Genomic DNA, 20,342 nt, shown 5'->3' with positions numbered 1-20,342 from the left:
CCTGGAAAAAAAAAAAAAAAAAAAAAAAAAAAAAAGAGAGATTACTATGATTTTACTATGATCTTCTACCTTTTAAGTGCATAAATTGATTTGCTATAATTAAGAAATCCAAATATATTAACACTTCTTTGTAATAATGCTGCTAAGGTTCTACATAATCTGCCCTCTATCAGTGGGTTGTCTGTCATCAAATTTAACCAATTGCAGACTGAAAATATTAAAAAAAAAAAAAAATTGTAGCCTAGTATATAATCCAGGCACTCTGAGAAGTCAAGGCACAAGGACCACAAGTTCAAGCACAGCTTGAGCAATTTAGTGACTTAGTGAGGCTTGGAGAACTAAACTCTTTGTGAAGTCTGTGGGTTCAAATAAATAAGATTTTTTTCCTTGTTAATTCTTCTTATACAATATATGATTATTTACAGTGTTTTAATTGTATAGGTATTATAAGTAATCTAGAGATGATATTAACATACATGAGGGGGATGTGGTAGGGTGTATGCAAACATTTCATTACTTTTTTCTTAAAAGATAAGAGTCTGGACACATTGCTTAAGCTGGCTTCAAACTTTTAGACTCAAATGATTCTTTTGTCCTGCCCCAGCCTCCCCAGTGCTGGGACTAAGAGCACAGACCACTACAGTGAAATATACCATTTTATATAAGGGAATGGAACATTCCTAGATTTTGGTATTCTCCGAAGTCCTAGAACCAACTCCTGTGGATACTGAAAAAACTAGTACTTAATCTTTCAGAAACTAACTTGACAGAAAAATAAGACCCAATCACACATTTCTAGAGAATCATTGTCCACCCAGCTCGAATATCATGGATTCTGGTAGTCACAATTATTCACTATGTCTTCCCTCAGAGGTTAACATTTTCCTAAATACCACAGAAAAGAGAACAGCCATTAACATTAAAAAATAAATTTTTACTATGGGGATATAATTCAGAGGTAAAGTACTTGCCTAGCAAGTGCAAGGCCCTGGGTTTAAGCTCCACCACCACAATAAATAAATAAATTTTCTACATCTTACTACACTTAGTTATTACCTGAAACAGCATTTGATTTTATCCTGACATAAAATATCCTCATGAAAATAATATTTTCTTTACTTTCATCTTTAGAAATAAAAGATCCTTAATATCTTTATAATTCCCTCCTATCCAGGTCCCCTCTTTACTCATTTAAGTTTCCCTTGGGAGCTTTTTATCCAATTATCACAAGGGTCCTTGATGGTAAAAACTAATGAATTAACTATTAACTAGTTCAGGGCCCATCATTCTACAACCATGACCCGAACCTTTCAATCCAAAGCATGTTACCTGGTTCTACCCACCCATGTGATCCTCTATATTTTACTGCAGTCTATTTCCATATTCACTTGGCATTTCCCAATCAAGGAATTTCATGACAAACTTATCCTTTCAACAATCATTGAGTAAATACCCCCTGTGCCAGGCTCTAGGCATGTGGAAGAAGGCCTGCATTTTGCCCTTAGAAGGGGAACATGACCAAGAATACAAGTGATGAGAGCCCAGAGAAGAAGGTTTTAGATACACAACTGTACACTATTTCAAGGCAGATCACTGAAAACATGTATTGACATATATCCTACTTAAAATTGTCAATTCAGAAGAGTCCTCTAAATTGTAGCCTTTTCACCTATTCCAAGGCTATTTTGCAGGTTATGATAGAGCAGTATGTGTGGGAGCCGGCCATGGCCCGCTGGCATTTAACATTGGAAAAATAACTTCTTCTACTATTGAGGCATTGATACAATCTATGACTGTCTGTTTGTTTATATGGCTTTTCCAAAACAGGGTCTCAGCTACGCACATGAGATTGACCTGGAGCTCACTATGTAATCCAGGCTGGTTTTATGGGATTACAGGCGTGCACCACCACACCCGGCTCAAGGACCTTGTTAAATTTGTTTGTCAAACTTAACTTTGACCATGTGATGGGAGGAATTTGGAGAGATAGCCAAAGATCTGATCTTCTCTGTAAGAGTCAGAAAATTTGGTCTTTGCATACGAATAGTTGCTTGGTGCTTCCTGTTGGTAAAATTTAAAATTTGGTCTTTGCATACGAATAGTTGCTTGGTGCTTCCTGTTGGTGTGCCTTTAAAAGGAGCTGTTTCTATGAAATAAAGCAGACTTCTTGTCTCCACACTATTCAGTGTGCTGTCCTTTCTCAATCCTCACTCCCCAGCTCAGGTACGTTCGTGTTGTGACGGCTGGACTGCCACAAGTATGTACAATTATACTGAAAGTATCACTCAGAAATCTTAAAATTCTCAATCAATAATTTTCCCCACAATTACAGTGTGCATAAAGAATGAGGGATCAAGAGAACTGAAAAAAAAATTAGGCAGTATTCTAAGCAACACTATAATCACCTATAAAGCTATCTGTAAGTAAATGGAAACAATAAACTTAGTAACTATAGCATTTATAAAAACAGCTCTTCAAAGTTACTTTATTGGGCTACTTTTAAAAAGCCTATCCTTTATGCTTCTATATTCTGGCTGTTTTCTAAAGAGTCTCCAATAAAATAACTACAGTGACTAATGCAAAAAATGAAGCATAGTTCACTTCAGCTCAAATTCAAAATTAGAGCAGAAAGACAAGCTTAACTGCCACCTAAAACAAAGCAACACAGGAACCAGTATGGATTCCGGGATGGCTTTTGAAATTCTATTTCTTTTTAGTGAGACCTCAGGGAACTGAAGCATTTTCTCTAGATCTGAATCACAAAAGGGTTTAGCTTGATAGATGCAAATGAAAACCACGAGGTCAAGGAACTGGATTTTCTTTGACTTCTTTTGCACTCAGTATCTGCTCAAACACTAAGTCCTATCCCTTAACATGTGATCTAGTTTATTACTAGTGTCTTTCTCCCATGTTTGTTCTCTGATTTTTAATATCTATCCCCACAGTCAGATCACTTTACAATCACATTCTAGTTGTTTTCCTTTCACAATAGTAATAGCCAACGTTCTTCCCTTAGCTATCTTTTCCTAACTCTTCTCTGAGTTTTCCATCTAATGTCATCTCAACCTCCTTGTGTAAACCATCAGAATACTCAAACACAAAATACATCTAGGACAGTTCCCTGCTAGTTGTCAACATTTAATAAGAGCTCCTATGATGACAACTTTTACCTCTGCTCGGCCTCCATCTCCAGATCCTTCCTTGTTCTTCTTCTTGCCTCCTTCCTTTCGCTTTTCCTCACCAGCATCTACCTATGTAAGCAAAAAAGAAATGAAGATTTTACATTTTAATCTAATTGGACACCCTCCTCATGGTATCCTCAGACAAGTTTTAGAATGTTATTTTAGCATCTGCTAAAAAAAAATGAAAATCTGACATTAAAAGATTGGAAAATTTTACTACTGGTATGGTAAAGTCAACTTAACAACTTACAGTAAAGACAAGCCCTAAAAATGTAGAGGAGTTATTTAACAGTGTTTTAATCCTTCAAATTTTATTTACTTTAATGAATCTTATGACTCTCACTTTTAAATTTACTTGGACCCATACTAAATATATAACCACCAAAAACCTGCAGTTAACTCAGTAAGAGTATTTCTAGAAATGCAATGCATATGTATTCCACAAGTTCTACCAAAAGCCTATTTGTTCACAGTATTTTGTTAAACTCTGTGAAAACAACAAATAGAAGACTCAAAAAAAATTTTTTTTTCCTCTGGGGAAACTAAAGCTTAAGTACATGAGAAACTGTTGCAAGATAAAAGAACATCACAGCAACACTATGATTAGTTGTCAAACAAACATGAACCACAGCGAGTGGCTGTAAGGGGTAGAGGATACTGTATTTCAACAGGTTGGATTTTGAGAATGAAGGCAATACGCTCTAGGTATACACAGCTGGCTGCCAGAATGTCAAAAAACAAAGAGCCAGGTGTGGGAACACCTGTAATCCCAGCACTTGGGAGGCTGAGGCAGGAGGATTGAGAGTTTTACCTAAAAAAGACAGAGAGGAAGGAAGGGAGGGAGGGAAGGAGAGTGGAAGGGAGAAAGGGAGGAAGGAAGGAGGGAGTTACAGTTGTATAACCATCACCACAACAAATTTTACAGCAGGTTTGAGTCCCCGCCCCCAAAAGCCCCACTCCCATTAGTGTCACTCCCTAGTCTCTCTTGCCTCCCTCTTTCCATTCTCTCAATCCCTTTCATTCTCTCCTCTTTCTTCCCCCACCTCTGCTTGCTCTCCTTTCTTTTCCTTTTTTGAGACAGGATCTTGCTATGTTGTCCCAGCTTGGCCTCAAACTCATGATCTTCCTGCAACAGCCTCCCCAGAATGGGGACTACAGGCACTGCCAGCCACTAAGCTACTTTCTAGCTCTATGGATTTGCCTATTCTGGACATCTTATACAAACAGAATCATGCACTGTGGGGTCTTTTTGTGACTGTCTTCTTTTACTTACCATGATGATTTCCAGATCATCATGTTGTAAGATGTATCGGTACTACATTTTTGAATTACCACATAAATTCACTTTATACTGGTTTTGGTATTAGTGATCAAACCCAGGGTCTCAAGAAAGTGCTCTACCAGGAAGCTGTATCTCCGTCTCTACTGTCTATTCTTTCATTATCACTGATGAACATTTTGGTTGCAGTCTTTTAAATTTATAAAACATGTTACCTGTGGATGGGGATGTAGATCAGAGGTACAGCATGTTTGAGACCCCGGGTTAAATCCCAGTACCACAGCCAAAGGGAAAAAAAAGTTACTTATGTAATTTAAAAATTAACTTAAAAAATATGACTCCTAATACTCTCAATTTTATGTTGAGTTAAAAAATATCCCCTCTAGTGGAACCTGGATCTAATACACTTAAATTCCTTTCATACTCAACAGATCAATAATGAACAAAAGTGAGATCTAATCAAAGTACTAATAAGCAGGTTTATAAACAAGGCTACAAGTTTCCCCATGTGCCTTCACTAAATCATAGACTTGATATAACCAATCTTTTAATACAGGTCTACTTGTGAAGGTATAAAAAGAAAGAGAATGAGTTTCAACACAAAAGGAGGGATAGAGCTGAACTATAAAGAGAATCTACAGAATCTCTTCAGACATGTTCAGGAATTGGGAGAGAAGTATCAGCAGGGCATAGTCTGTCCATGACTGCTCTCCAGGCAAATGCTGGGATGCTGAAGAGTACTGGCAACCCACTATGTTGAAGCAAATTATTTACTGCTCCTATGCCTGTTTCCAGTAATAGAGTCAGTCCCTAAGAGTTATGTTAGGACTAAATGAGTTAACACACGTAATACTACATTATAAAACAGTGCCATACCCATATATATCACGCAATAAATATTAGCTGTTGTGTAATTATTCACAAGGGAGCTAAGGGGGAAGCTCAGTGGTAAAGTGAGAGAGAAATCACATTATTTGTTACCCAAACATCACTTCCAATTAATGGCATAAGTGTGGGCTAGAAATAAAGGCACTGAATTCAAACCCCAGTCCTGTAGGAGAGAAAAAAAGAAAATAGGAAAATGAATAGACAATGAATGATACAGCAGAATATTTATGAACATAGAAAATTGTTTGTGTCCTATTAAGCTGAAAGAGTAAACCAGTTACAAAACAGTAGATATATATTTTTGGTGAAAAAGTAGTCCATGTGTAACCATTATTTACACAATTAAATTTACATAGTTTACAATGTATATGTATTTGTATATGCATTTTCCACTTTCAATTTCCTGAGAGGCCAACTCAAAAAAACTGACGTATTAAGTGACCTGACCCATGTGAGTAGTGAAGACCTCACAGCGTCTCCCCTGGACTACTGCAATCTCTTTCAATGCAACTCCACCTCAATGCCAAAGCATCTTTTACAAATATAACCCAGGGCTGGGGATTTAGTTCAGTGGTGCCACTGCCTGCCTTGAAAGCAAAAGATACTGAGTTTGATCCCTGGTATGACACACAAAAAAAAAAAAAGAAAAAAGAAAAAAAAGAAAAGAAAAGAAAAGAAAAAAATACATATATATTCCACATTTTGCATTTTCTTGCTTAAAATCCTTCATGTGAATACAAATATCCTTCTAATTGTTGTCGCCCTTTTCAGTCACATCTATTTCAAATTATGCCATGAACACAACTCAACCTTTCTCTGCCTTTACCTGGAAGCCCTACCCAGTTTACCTAGTGAACTCACTCTTGGAAACTCAATCCAAGGGAAATCTGAGCAGAATTAGGCGCTTCTTCCACAATCCCCTACAATTAATCCCAGAGCACTATGACTGTTTTCCTATCGTCTGGGATTCAATCCTATTCACTTTGCTACCAGCCTGGCCCGGCTCAATGTATGAACAGAATTAATACGTGTTGAATATTTTATTCATTGTAAGAACACTTGACTGGACAGTGTGAAATTGATTCGGACGATATCCCCAAGAAATTGATGACATCAAAGGGAAAGTTTCAGGTGAAATACTTTGCTTGTATAAATGTGGGATAGCAACCGGATGGAACTTCCATGGAGTGTCAGATGGAGTCATGTAACCATCACCCAAACAATAAGCAAGTTAGGTCAGATCTCGGGGATTCAGTTTTGCCTTCCTAAAGTGTAGCTCTTTACTGTCACAAGATTTGAGCATTAAATAAGGTTCTACCATGTTCTTCCCATGTAAAGTGGCTGAAAAACTCAAATCTGGGAGTTCTGAGTTCTAGATTTCAATTCTGTCTGGGCTTCTAATTAGACGTGTGACTAGGAAAACCACTCTACTTGGTTTCAATTTCTTCATCTGTATGAAGACGGGCCTGGAGAGGAGCTGCAAAATAGCTCCCTGCTTTAGGAATGCAGGATTTCTGCCTCTGGGGGGCTTCTGATTAGTTCTGGAGCACCAAAGCACACCCCACCACCCCACACACACACACACACACACACACACACACACACACTGAGCACCAAAGCACACCCCCCCCCCCCCCACACACACACACACACACACACACACACACACACACACACTCACTCGCTCGCTCCGTAAGCGCCTTAACACTGGTTTCTCTGCCTCCAGAGACTGGGCAGCTTTCTGGCTCTACCCTACACCTAAGAGCTCCGGGCCAGCCTCCGGGCCTTACTAGGCCTACTCACCGGCTTCTCTTCGCCTCCCATCTTCTTCAAAGTAGATGCTGGCCTTCTCAAACACCTGAGAACAATGAAAAGAAGACAAGGACCATCCGGGAACTAGCGGAGGCCTGGGCGGCGCCTGCGCCACGCGGACCAGGAGGATTCAGCTGATGCAATCTGAAGGCGCCCAAATCCCGCCCCTAACGCGATAGCGAATTGAAAACTGGAGGAAGCGGGCTCTCTCCTCTCTAAACCAATGGAAAATCGTACTAACTGACAGCTGTTCTAGGAAATCCTCGCGCAGCTGGGGAGAAACCTCTGACTAAAGCGAAACTGTTACTTGCGACCCTCGCCGGACTCCACTTTTCAACCTGAAGCGAGCGACGCGCATGCGCTTTCCCCCCCCCCAGCGACTTTCTGCCGCCCGTCAAAGAACTTTCGGGCCACCGTAGCTCTTGACAAGGTTTGAACTAAACTTCCCAGGAGTCCCCACGGCTCCTTTGACTTCAGTGCGTCTCACAGGGAGTGACAGCCGGCTTCTGCCTTTCACCTGGCAATCTAGGCTTTCCCAAACGCGAGCCCTGGTGAGTGAGAGATGAGGGCCTTTCCTCGAACATTCTCTAATGCACGAGGAGCGCGCAAAAATACCACAGACTTTTACCTAAGGCGATAACCAAACCCACTCCACGGGTTCTCACGTAAAAGTGGCAGTATCTGGAATCAAATGGGCCTTTTCCATTTATTTTGCTAACCAGTTTAAAACAACTGCTCATTTGTAATCAGAGTGCAAAGAGCACTTTTTCAGTTACGAATAGTATCGCCCATTTTACAGAATTTTATTTCCAATCATCAGTCCTCTTAACTTGCTACGTTCAGGATCATCCCTTCCACAAGATATAGTACCGTACCTAATCTGGCTTTCTGCATCCACTTTTTATATAGCACCAGATAAACCTTTTCAGGTACAAATATGGTTGTAGCAATGTCCTTTTTAACGCTCTTTAATAGTTGCCCGTTGCTCTTGGAATAAAAATACTCAGGCTTTATGGCCCTTACGGTTCAACCTTTTTCATTTCCCCCACCTTAGTGACATTTCCCCCCCGGGTTCTCTCCCACAGATTTTTCTGCAGAAAATTTATTCCACCATCGCTCGTGGCACTCTACCATACATTTTTGCTTGTTAAATCATACTTCTCAGAGCTCAAGAGTCGTTTAAAGGTACCTGTTTATGACCACCCTTACCATATGGGGTAAGTCTCCCTGTTGTGTCAGCTAGTAGCATCACATAACTCTCTTGGTAGCACGTATTACCTGGTGCTAGGACTGAAAAAGCCAAATCATAACTCAAGTATTATTGTCAGTCCTAGATGTCAACCTAGCACACAGCAATAAATGTTGAGATAGTGTATTGAGACAACCCTTGTTTGAAAGGTTTTTTTATTTGTACTGTGAAAAAAAGCTAAAACTCTTTACACACTGATCTAGAGAAAGATTTATAATAAAAGTAGATTACTAATAGTATTGGTAGGTGTCCCCTTTAGAAAGTTCCAGAAGTTGAATACAATTTTATTAGAATGACAACAGGATCGTCTTATGTTCTAATATAAAACAATTTATTCTCTAAAGATGCTTGCCTCAATTGTGTCTTTAAGGATGAGGATTACAAAGATTAAGATTAATGAATTTTCAAGAGGCAGAGCAATATAAGCCAGTGGTTAAAGATTATTCTTCCATGAAAATATTTTTATATAAAAAAAAATTCTCAAAATCTCTCATTTTCTTCCAACCTCAAAACTAGCTCTAGTGTAATAAGGACCACAAGAAGAAAGAATGCATGACTTCTGAGGTCCAGTGTGGTGAAGGAACATAGGAAAGTGGAAAAACTCAGTTTTCAGAATATAGCTCAGTGGTAGAATACTTAGAATGAGCTAGGGCCTGGTTATATGCCAGGGGTAGGGAGTGGGGTAGGGATAATTGCTACTATGGGAACCCTCAGAGAAATATTCTTGTAACACAGTGCCCTCTGCTGTTAACAAGGACTCCATTCCTCGTGTTCAAGGCCAAGGCAAGATTTTAGGAGCTTCCACCAAATTTCAAGTCCAGTGCACGCATGCTGTTAATGTGTCGTCTTTTGTACATACACAACACACACACACACACACACACACACACACACACACACACACACACAAATATGTTGATTGATTCCCAGGGTACAATATATGTCGATTACAAAACTTACTTTTAGGGCTGTGGTATTCAACAGCTCTCCTTTAAGAAGTGTACTAATAGCATCTAATATATTCCTCATTTTTTACTACTTTTTGGAAGAATGTTAATACCTTGAAAGTTACCCCTTTTTTGTTTCCCCATCTTTTCCTAACAGGTCTAATTTTATCTTCCTTCTAAAATAATAGTCTTGTTTTCCTTTAGGGAGCCGCCCTGTTCTTTCTCCTTAATTAGCCTGTCTTCTCTGATTTTACTTTCAGTCTTTTGCTGCTCATTTGCTCAATTCTTTTCAATTCTCAATTCTCTTCTCTTCCCTTACCTTTTCTTGCCTTCCCTCCCCTTCTCTTTCTTCTTCCTCCTCCTTCTTCTCCCCACACAACTCTCTCTTCTTTTTTTTTTTTCTTTTGAGACTGGAATGTCAGTGTGTTCCCCAGGTTGTTCTGGAACTTCTGGACTCAGGTGATCCTCCTGTCCCAGCCTCTTAGTAGCTGAGACTATGTAAAGCATGCACCACCATGCCCAGCTGCATTCTCATTCCCAGTGTAAAACTGATGTGTATTTTCCAAGCTACTCTAGTTTCTCTTGGATTACCTAGGACTGTCTGCTTCCTAGAGATTGAAACTTCAAACATAAGTCTTTTCAAACATTAACTGTCTTCACCTTTGGGTTTGCAATAAGTTAATTGAAAAGTTTCTCTACTTCAGTCCCTCAAATGAACATATATTTATAAAAACCAATATATTTTTTTATTGTCAGTTACAACATGAAAAATATTTTCTTCAGCCAGGTGTGGTGGTATATGCCTATAATACCAGACTTGGGAGCCTAAGCCAGGAAGATTTCAAGTTAAGGGCCAACCTGGACTATGTTGCAGACCCTACCTCAAAAAAACCAACTAACAAACAAACACTATCTTCTTAATTCTTAAGAAGCTACTTAAGATCGCATTGCTGGCAAAAGCATTAAAATAAAATTAAAATTATTCCTTCAGACTTCTCTCTTTGTTCTCAATTACAATTCAGAAACTATGCAGAGATGCAAGGAATTTGAAGCAACTGATCTAGCTCTAGATACCTACCTCTAGACTAACAAGAACTACCAGTACTACTATGCAGTGGTGCAGTGGTGCAGTGGCTCTCCAAAGGTGGTGTGTGCATCTTGGCTCCTTTGCATTTTAATGTCCTGTTGGCTAAGAAACACTGCAAAAGAATAAACTTTCTCTATGAAGTGCTTAGCTGCTGACCAGGACCAGTTGCACCGTGCTAGACACAATAAATTAGGTGCTAGACACAATAAAAACAGTTGTAAGCCTTCCAAAGGAAACAAAATGACCCCCAGGCCCAGCTTGCTGAATCCTAAAATCCACAGCAAGTTTGCCATTCATTCCTCCTTACCGTATGCTGTTTCTGCTCTCCAATTCTTTTTGTGTACTACTTGATGTGTCTGACCGATGGATCAAGCTGTTGTTATTTTAGAAAGTCAAAATATAACAGCTTTTCTTCCTTAAAATTGACAAAAAGACATAAAGCTTTATTATCCTTAATTTTAAAAAAATTAAAATGTTCTAGAACATGTACAAATTCCCCACAATGAATCTGATCATTATGCACTGCTAACTCGTACCAATTGAAAAAAAAGAGGTTTCACATGAGTTCATCTGTAGACTTCTCCCTAACCAGTACTAATCTGGATATTACCACTGCTAGGTGTCAAACCTGCCTAGAAAGACCAGTGTTGAGCTACAGATACGGGATCAAGTCCAGGGTGACAATAACTACAAAATAGCAGATTTATTATACCAGACCCCTTTCCACCATGAAATAGACAGTGAATTGTACTCAAAGAAATTTACTCCAGAGTCAAATTCTGGATATTGATTTGATATTATTTCCTGTAGCCTTTCTGCCAGTATCATGATTTATATAATTATACAGTGCTTTATCCATCACTACTGTATCCCCATGAATCATTGCTTCATATAAAAGAATATATTTTTTAGCAAAGAGAGTGAAGCAACTGGCTTATCATCACAAAATGCATTGATCATATCATACATCCTCAAGATGTAGTAGCAGAAGGGCTTAAAGATTCAATTATTTCACCAATTGGGGGAACACTCTCCGTGAAGTTGGGTGCTACTCCTCAGCGTACAGTATGTATAAGCGTTTACTGGAGATGACTTATATTGCAAAAGCCAATCATGAAATTTTCAGAAATTTTGCAGTCAGCTTTTAAACATAATCATGGTTAAAAAAGAAATTATGCTAACATATAAAGTCATATCCTGATTGGATTTTGGATTAGAAAAAGTACATTAATGGAAAAACTGACAAAGTTCAAGTAGATTTTTAGATTAGTTGGAAAACTGCATTAATAATCATTTCTTAGCTTTCCTGAATGTACCAAGGTCATTCAAGTTACTAACATTAGAGAAAGCTGTATGAAGTATATATGAGAATGCTGTACCCTCCCGCAACTCTTCTGCAAAGCTTAAATTACTTCTGAATAAAAAGTATATGGATTTTTATTCTGAACTAATTTTAGATTTCCCCATGTATGTTTATGTTACATGTGTGTGAATGTTTAATGTAAACATAATTAAATCCATGATTTTAAAGATAATAAGTAGCTAATAGTTCCTAAATATTGTACTACATTATACTGTTATCTATTGCTATGGACTGAATGGTTGTCCCCTCCCCAATTCATATGGTGAAAACCAATTTCCAGTGTCATGGTTTTAGGGCATGGGGCTTTGGAAAGGTGATTATGTAATGAGGGAGAAGCCTTCATGCAGAAGGGATTAGTGCCTCCCCTTATAATGTGAGTTTGCAGTGAGAAGATGCCTTCTATGAACCAAGAAGTTGGCTGCACTGAATATGCTGGCAGTAAACACTGCTCCCCACATCCTTCTTGGCTCAGAGTGGTTATAGCTTTTTCACTATTACTAGCCCTACAATCCTACTTCTCACACCTTGTAAATAAACCCTGTTTAAATTACCCTAATTGGAGTGTACTGCCTGTTTCCTGCTGGGATCCTAGGTAACATGATTCTCAGCAGTAACATTTCATATTTCTCAGCAGTAAAATGAAGATAAAAATGACACATGCTTTCAGAAATTGTTAAAGAATAAAATGAAAGTACATATGTGAAACTTGTGAACTCCACAAGGCTATCAAAGTTAATTATATTTGGAGAAATGAATGTCCTGGCAAATTACAGTCTCTGGTTAACTCTAGGTTCATTTGGAATTGTCCTGAAGAACTCCCCTCAATTAATCTTCACTGTTCTATCTCTGCTGTGGGGAGAACCATCAATACCTTTTCATTGCCTATAACAAATGTTGTCATTACCCTAACATTAAAGACCTTCTCAGCTTAGATCCTAATATTTTCCAGTCTTTCTTTCTACTTTATCTTCATAAATTTCAGCCAAACAGATGAGCCCCATGAGAGCAGACAGTGCTTTTCCATTCCCTGGTCTTGTTCACTTGGACATGCTATCCTTTGGACCTTCTCTTCAGGCACATCTTTTGTCTCTCCATGCTAGCATTAGACCTTAGCAAGTTCAAGGTTATCATTTGTACCAATGAAACACACCAGCAGGAGGTGAGAAGGAGTGAGGAGAGTGAGATGGGGCTATTTGTTCCCACAGCTCCTTCCCAACAAGAGTCATAGGTTAGCTGCATCCTCCTTGAGAAACCCCCTGAACCCAGTAGAGAAATACTCTCTCTCATCATCTTGTCAGAGGTAGTGTTACTAGATCTGGCAGCACATTTTCTCCCATGCTGTTTTCCCTACAACATGACCATATCTTTGAAAATAGTCCTTTAATAAAATTATTTCAACTTTCCCAGCTTGTGGTTGCCAGCTGTCCCTGTCAGAATCCTGATGACCCCTGAAACTTGGAGGTAACCTGGATGTTAAGTTTTTACACATGGTTCTAACAGTGTTCTCTAGAATTGAGGGTTTCAAGGTCTGCTGTCTGACTACTCAGGCCTTAGAAAACTGCTCTGTTAACATAGTTTGAGCACTGGTTCTTACTTTATTTGACTTTCTTAGTTTTCTGCTTAATTATTCCAGAGAAGAATCAGGAAATCAAATGCCCCTACCCTAAAAGAAATAAATTATAAATAGCTTCTAGAATGTCCTGACCCTCACCTCCAGAGAACATGCTGTCCTCCAAAGTAAGTTTCAAATTTGTTAATTAATAAAACACTTGGTGCTCCTTCCTTCCCCCTCCCTCCTTTTCTTTACTCCTTTCTCCCTTGCTTCCTTCTTTCCTCCCTGCCTTCCACGTTTAGTACTAGGGATTGAATGTAGGGCTTTCATACTTAGCTACATCCACAGCCTTTAAAAATTTTTAAAAATTTTAAGACGGGGTCTCACTAATTTCCTAAGTTGCCCAGGCTATGCTTGAATTTGCAATCCTTCTCACTTCTTGTCAAGATAATCTTTGGCATTCCCTGAAGGTACTCAATGGTCTTACACTTTTTTTTTAACCAACCACTCTCTATTAAAAAACAGCTTCCAGAAAAGCCTCTGATTTTTGTCTGTAGAAGACTGAAAGGCTTTGATATATTATTTCATCCATATAACAAAAGGCTTTGTTTAAAGCAAGGTTTTCTCAAAATCAGCACTACTGACCTTCTAGGATATTTTTCATTGTGCACTGTTCTGTACATTATAGAATGCTAAGCAGAACCCCTAGACTCAACCCACTAGATGTCAGTAGCACCCTTCTCCCAGTATGCAAACCAAAATTATCTCCAGCCATTGTTAAATGTACTTTAGGGTCCAAATCACTCTAAATTGTAAGTACTAGTTTAAAAGGATTAAATTCCACATGTGTAACCTTTGGTCATCATCAAACTTTGAAGGTGCTTTAATAGTGTTTTAAAGCAGCAAGTGTGGTTTAAGGTGCCTGCGTTGCTTGGCAGCTAACATAAAAAATGAACTAAATATTCATTGACTAGGGATAGGGATATAGCTTAATGGTAGAATACTAACCTAGCATGTGTGAGGCTCAGGGAAAGATCAACAGCATCTAAAATAAAATTACTAAATCAGATCCTGCCTTCTGTTTTGATACTGAGTTGCTACAGTTGCCTTGTTTTTGCATGAATGCATGCAGTTTGCTTAGCAAACATTCTACCACTGAGCTACATTTCCATCCTTAATATTAGTTCTTGATTTTAGGGGATGGAAAGCTATTCAAGGAAGTTTAAACAAATTATTTTATTAAATGTTGAAACATTTAAAATTAAATTAAATGTTGAAACTGGCCTCACACTCCCAATTCTCTTACTCAGCCTCCCAAGTAGCTGAGATTCCAGGTGTACACCACTGCATATGGCTCAAAGTAGTTTAAAGAAAAAAGAGCTTTGATGATGTCAGGTTAGTATCCAGATTTAATTCTCTTCACGAACTAGCTTCATTTTTAGAAAAATTCTTTCCATGTGGCAGGAAAACTGCTGCTGATTATTCTGTGTCTATAGTCTCATTTTGATAATTCAAGATCTTAGAGTAAAGCAGGAAAATAAGGCAAGGCAAAGAGGCTAGACAATAGGTAGTGACCTGTCAATCAAGGAGAGGTGGCTAAGAAACTGGAGACGGGATGTCACCTGTCAATCATGGAGAGCTGTTAAATCACAGTGCAGAAAAATGTATATATTATAATTTTTATATATAATTTAAAACATCTATAAACACACACACACACATATATATATATACACACACACACACAATAAAATGCCATTGACCTCCTTGTCATTGTCTCCTTGTCATTGTCATTGTGCTCTTACTCTCTCAGAGTGACCCACTCTGCATGCAGAGCTTATTTTTTCTCTTCTCCACTGCCTTTTCTTTTTTCTCTTCTTTGTCACCTCTACTTTTTCCTTCTTTTATCCTCAGTGAATGAAACATGAGTACATTGGTTGTCTCTATAGGATTCTTTGAGTGAGAAAGTGAGAGGCTCAAAGCACTAGACAGCATACTATCAGTCAAGAAGAGGAAGAGGAGGCATCTTTTCCGGTGACTTCAGTAGAAAAGTCCCTGACCCAGTCACTGTGGCCAAGGCAAAAGACAAACAAGACTAGTCACCTGTTGGCCATGAACTCATACCTCCGGTTAAGAGAGACTGGGCCAACCTCAGCAAAGTAATACATGATAAGAGTAGTTTTCCAAAGGAAAATGGGCAAAACAGTTCAATAAATGTGTCTTCCTTTCAACCACAGATAGAATACATGCTTATATTCTTTTTGTAAACTTGCGCAATTCCTACATTTTATAAAACATGTATTGACAATATACTATCAAGTTGTTTGTTCAGTAGATATACAGTCACATAAGAAGATAGATACATTCTAATATCAATGATAGACTAAAAACGAAAGCTCTTGGTGCTAAGGCTGCAAACAGTGATAGTTAGGATTTCTAGCTTTGCACAACTCACAGGGAAAGTTAAGTAAATTACAAAATTGTTCAGTAGATATACAGTCACATAAGAAGATAGATACATTCTAATATCAATGATAGACTAAAAAAAAAGCTCTTGGTGCTAAGGCTGCAAACAGTGATAGCTAGGATTTCTAGCTTTGCACAACTCACAGGGAAAGTTAAGTAAATTACAAAATCCTGTGATAATCACTAACAGGTACAATGAGGGATAATTTCTTTAGTCAAAGGAATAAAGCCCTTCTTTATCTTTTATGGTACTATGTCTTGCCCTCTTGTTGACTTTTGTGAAGAGCATAAAAATATAAACTACAAATATATTTGATTTCGATTCAGTGGACTTTGGGTAACCTCTCAGTGTGTGACCTTAAGAATATATACTACCACTTTGGTTCTCAGTTTGTAGAGGTGTGTAAAGTGGTGAGTGAGCTAGTGGTGACACTAGCTAATGTCTAAATGTCTTTGTATTTTTGAAATCATAAATTTTTGCATGTATGAGATTGCACCAATAAATGGAAGCTTTTTAATTGTTGATGACTCAGGCCAGATATAAACTGAGAAGCCACTAGATGTCATACTCATCACAGATTTTGCTATTCATTATTTTAAATGTCAACATATTTGGGAGTTGAACAGGGACTTTAGAATCATATTTCTTTAATCATTTCATGTCAGTTAATTTTCAGAAAATAGACTATTTGACCTAGATATTAAATGACAGCTAAGTTCATACAGCTAGATAGCATTAACAGACTTCTTACTGCTATTCCAGGAGATTTCTCTTGTCTTAAAATGAACAATGCTTGGAAATGATGTTTTTGGATAGTTAATCCACTTTGATAATGTTATTTTTTTGCATTTTTCTTCTTGAATTATTAATAAAGCAATTTGGAGAACTAATTATTCTGTGATATAAAATAATATTAATAACAATGGACACAAAAATGATATTATTCATAGATTATAGTTCTGTCTTGAGACCTGTTGTATGACAAAATACAGTAGAAAAACAGCTTTAAGGTGGAGAGGTTTACTTTGACTCATGGTTTCAGAGGCTTTAATCCATGGTCAGCTGGCTCCATTCATTCCTTTAGGCTTGTGGCAAAGCAGAAAAATCATACTAGAGGGGCATGGCAGAGGTATACTCTTTTCCTCATGGCATCAGAGGAAGAAAAGAGAGAGCCAGAGCCAGAAAGAAACTGGCCTGGGAACAAGATATATCTTTTAAATGGCTGGGGATTTAGCTCAGTGGCACTGTGCCTGCCTCGCAAGCACAAGGTCTCGAGTTTGATCCCTGGTACTGAAAAAGTTTTTTTAGAGTCCTTTCCCCTGTGATCTGTTTCATCCAATTAGACTCTACCTCTTCAAAGAATCCATTGGTGAGGCAGAGCCCTCTTGATCCAGTCATGCCCCAAAAGCCCCATCTCTGGACACTGCTGTATGGGGCACACGTCCCCAAGTACATAGCTTTGGGAGACATGTTTTATTCAAACCATAACTAACACCTGTGTGAAGATAATTCCTAGGAGGATGTAAAAAAACTTTTGAGTGAATCTGAATAAAAGTGAAATTGGAATTCACAAACACTTAGCTTATCTAAAGTTCAGTTTTGACAACTTCAAATTTTTCTTTAACAAGACACTGGATGCAAAGTTGAAAAGGATTTTCTCTAAGAGCTGAAACAGTTTTAATAAGATTTCTGCACCAAATTCATCATCAGTAATTTTTTAAAATTTTGGTTTTTTGAAATAACGTCTCACTATATATTCCTGACAGACCTTCAATTTGTTTTATAGCCAAGGCCATACCACTTGCCCTCTTTCTGCCTTAGCCTCCTGAGTGCTAGGATTACAGGCGTGCACTACTGTCCCCACCTATTAACTGTAATTTCTATATATTACTTGAACCTTATCTCAATAAATAATAATATAAATAAATGTTTGTTTGCAGTAGTTCAATGACATGGGAAGACGGACAGAAACCGGACTATGAGAAGCAAAAGCAACAGCACATAGCCTAAGAAAAGGGAGAAATTTTCTAGGCTTAAAGAAACAAAATCATAGTATATATATCATTATAAAATAACAGATGTTTAGAATTATAACCTTATGTCTTCAAGAAAAGGTTAAATTACATTGCCTATCATTTATGATATGCAAGTTGATAAAGATTTTATACAGAATCATCAAAAAATGAAGCTTTGATGTCTAAAGTGGGACATCTTACTTTTATGGGAGAATAATTTACATAATACTTAAAAGTGAGAATTTGTAACAAATCCCTTTTTCAGAGTGGGGCTGAGAATGGATTACACAATATAAATAACAGGTGTTAATATTGGCTTTGTTGCTTTAGTAATCTGAAAATATTACTACTACTACTACCACTACCACTACTACTACATGTAGTTGCTATGGTATCTTTGAAAGTTTTAGAAAATTAAAAGCAATATATAATCAGAAAAATCAAGATGGCAGGAAAAGTACATGCACACATTCTTCCAAAAAAAACTTTCCTTGTTGAAATGAGCTGAGAAAACTGAAGAGCTTAAAATGAAAGTAGAAAAGTCCACACAGTTCACTGGTTGGTGGACAGTGAAGTAGCTTTATTGATCTTGTACTTTCTGAAAAATAAGAAGTGATCAGAGATGTTTTATTGGGCATGGGAAAAAATGAACATTCTGACCAGTCTTTGTTCATGAATGCATGTAAAACTATGGCTCTCCTAGTGGATGGAGTTTTGCAACTCTAATTCTTTCTTCATTGTTCTCTTTTTGAATTGTTGATTTGTTTTATCTGTTTAGTTCCAACGTGAAGGAAGGCCAGGATCTGTGAAGTTTCTTTACTCATTAAGCTATTTTCAGTTTTATTTTATATCTGTGTCTGAAGGAAAAAAAAACCCTGAATTGTTCTACTTTTTTTCCTGTTTTATGTGATCAGGTAATAGTTTTTTTCTGTCTTAAAAAGTGAAAGTTGCTTGTTACAGGAACATCCCAATTGGTTTGAGAAAGGGCAAGACAAGTTCACCCCTACATGTGTCCAGATTTCTCATGTGTATGCTGATTGAATTTCTATATTCCCTCAAGTCAAACTCATACTTTGGAAAATTATTAATGATGTTAAAGTCAGTAAATAATCAGAAAATGTACTGTATTTCAGTGTGGGAATCTTGTATTCTCGTGTCTATTCCTGGGAAAATCCTTATTTCCCACACATTTTGCTTACATCATAGAGGCACTATTGTATTGTTGTGTTAAGTTGGTATCGCTAATTCCCATTATAAACTTTGTTCATTTGGCTTTTGTAACTTGGCTTAAAATTTTGCCACAAATCTCAGATTTGGTCTCAGTTCTAGAGACATTTAGGGAAATAAATTAAACATCCTAAATTGAATAAAATATTAAATAATCAAAGCAATAGTAAAAATCTCTAATTGTTCAAATTTAATTTCTATTCTCATCAACACAAGAAACCTAAAGCATAATTTCAAAATTTAAGTTCTCTTATTCTATATGACTTTTAGTATAATTTGGAAGTTCATCTTTAGATGAGAATGGACATTTTTCCCCTTCTATGGTTTTGGTTCAAATTCTGTTTTTTGTTTTGTTTTGTTTTTAATTTTATTTGTTTGTTTGTTTTTTTGAGACATGGTCTCGCTATGTAGTGAGACTGACCTGGAACTCACTGTTTAGCCCAGGCTGGTCTCGAACTCAAAGTGATCCTCCTGCCTCAGCCTCCCCAGTGCTGGGATTACAGGCAGGCACCACCACGCCTGGCTTGTTTTTAATTTTAAAGTAAAGGGAGTTCAGGTGATAGAAGTGAGCAGAGCATAGTATACATCTTTGCTTTGTGAGAGTGTCTTTTTCTATGTTACCAGTGAGTGAGTCAGGGTATTATGGAGAAGGAACACTTTTTCAGTTGAACTGCTCTTCTGGAAACTTTAATTTTTAACTGACAATTTGTCTGTGCTTCTTTGTTTTTAACCTACCCATTGAGTGATAACTTGGGCAATTCTGAGGCTTTTGCTGAACTTATATTCAGAGATCAAGGTTCCAGTAAGGGCCATAGCCCCTCCAGGGAGGTTTTCTGTTCCCACTGTCTTCAAAGAAAACTGAGAGGGGATGGGCATAGTGAGCATAACTGAGACATTTTTTTTTAAATCAGAAATAGTATGGGGTAGGATTCTTGAGATAAAACAAGCTATGCACAACTTCTAATCACTTTCGAAGACCTGAATGATAGATAATTCTCTGTTTTGGTAAGTTTGATTTGAATTGAAAAACAATCTGTTGAGAAAAATATAAGATGTATTAGGTGCTACCCAAAAAACCTTCACTTACAGACTGCAAGCATAGGAAGGAATTTGGGTGGTCAAGGGGATAAGAGACATTCTGTCACCACCTTGCTGAGTGATTCTCCCCAAGTTGTATGCTGACCTTGAACTATATAGTCTAGCTGGCCTCAAATTCATGATGATCCTCCGGACTCAGCTTCTCAATTGCTGGGATTACAGGCATGTTCCTGTAT

The 20,342-nt window shown here is 37.7% G+C and overlaps 1 protein-coding gene and 1 long non-coding RNA gene across 5 annotated transcripts in view; one reads left to right on the top strand and one right to left on the bottom strand.

The window, feature by feature from the left end:
* The window catches only part of Tars1 (threonyl-tRNA synthetase 1), a 23,757-nt gene extending 16,400 nt beyond the window's left edge, over positions 1-7,357 (bottom strand). Inside the window, exons 1-2 of the mRNA XM_010607720.3 lie at positions 7,153-7,357; positions 3,171-3,251 (exon numbers count right to left, since the gene is read on the bottom strand). Of these exons, the coding sequence (XP_010606022.1) occupies positions 3,171-3,251; positions 7,153-7,173 (102 nt within the window). The 5' untranslated portion in view covers positions 7,174-7,357. The remainder of the gene's footprint in view (positions 1-3,170; positions 3,252-7,152) is intronic.
* Positions 7,357-20,342, top strand: part of LOC104850676 — a 392,307-nt gene continuing 379,321 nt past the window's right edge. For 2 of the 4 annotated variants that reach the window (XR_004515224.1, XR_004515226.1), the window contains exons 1-2: positions 7,520-7,712; positions 8,247-8,378. This is a non-coding gene — a long non-coding RNA (uncharacterized LOC104850676). Of the gene's footprint in view, positions 7,713-8,246; positions 8,379-10,140; positions 10,288-20,342 lie in introns of those variants that run through there. The other 2 variants (XR_777035.3, XR_004515225.1) reach the window with 2 other exon arrangements.

This window comes from Fukomys damarensis, unplaced genomic scaffold, assembly GCF_012274545.1.
Source record: "Fukomys damarensis isolate Sample0158 unplaced genomic scaffold, DMR_v1.0_HiC HiC_scaffold_1, whole genome shotgun sequence".
Taxonomy (NCBI): Eukaryota; Metazoa; Chordata; class Mammalia; order Rodentia; family Bathyergidae; genus Fukomys; species Fukomys damarensis.
This window is presented reverse-complemented; position numbering and strand designations above follow the sequence as displayed.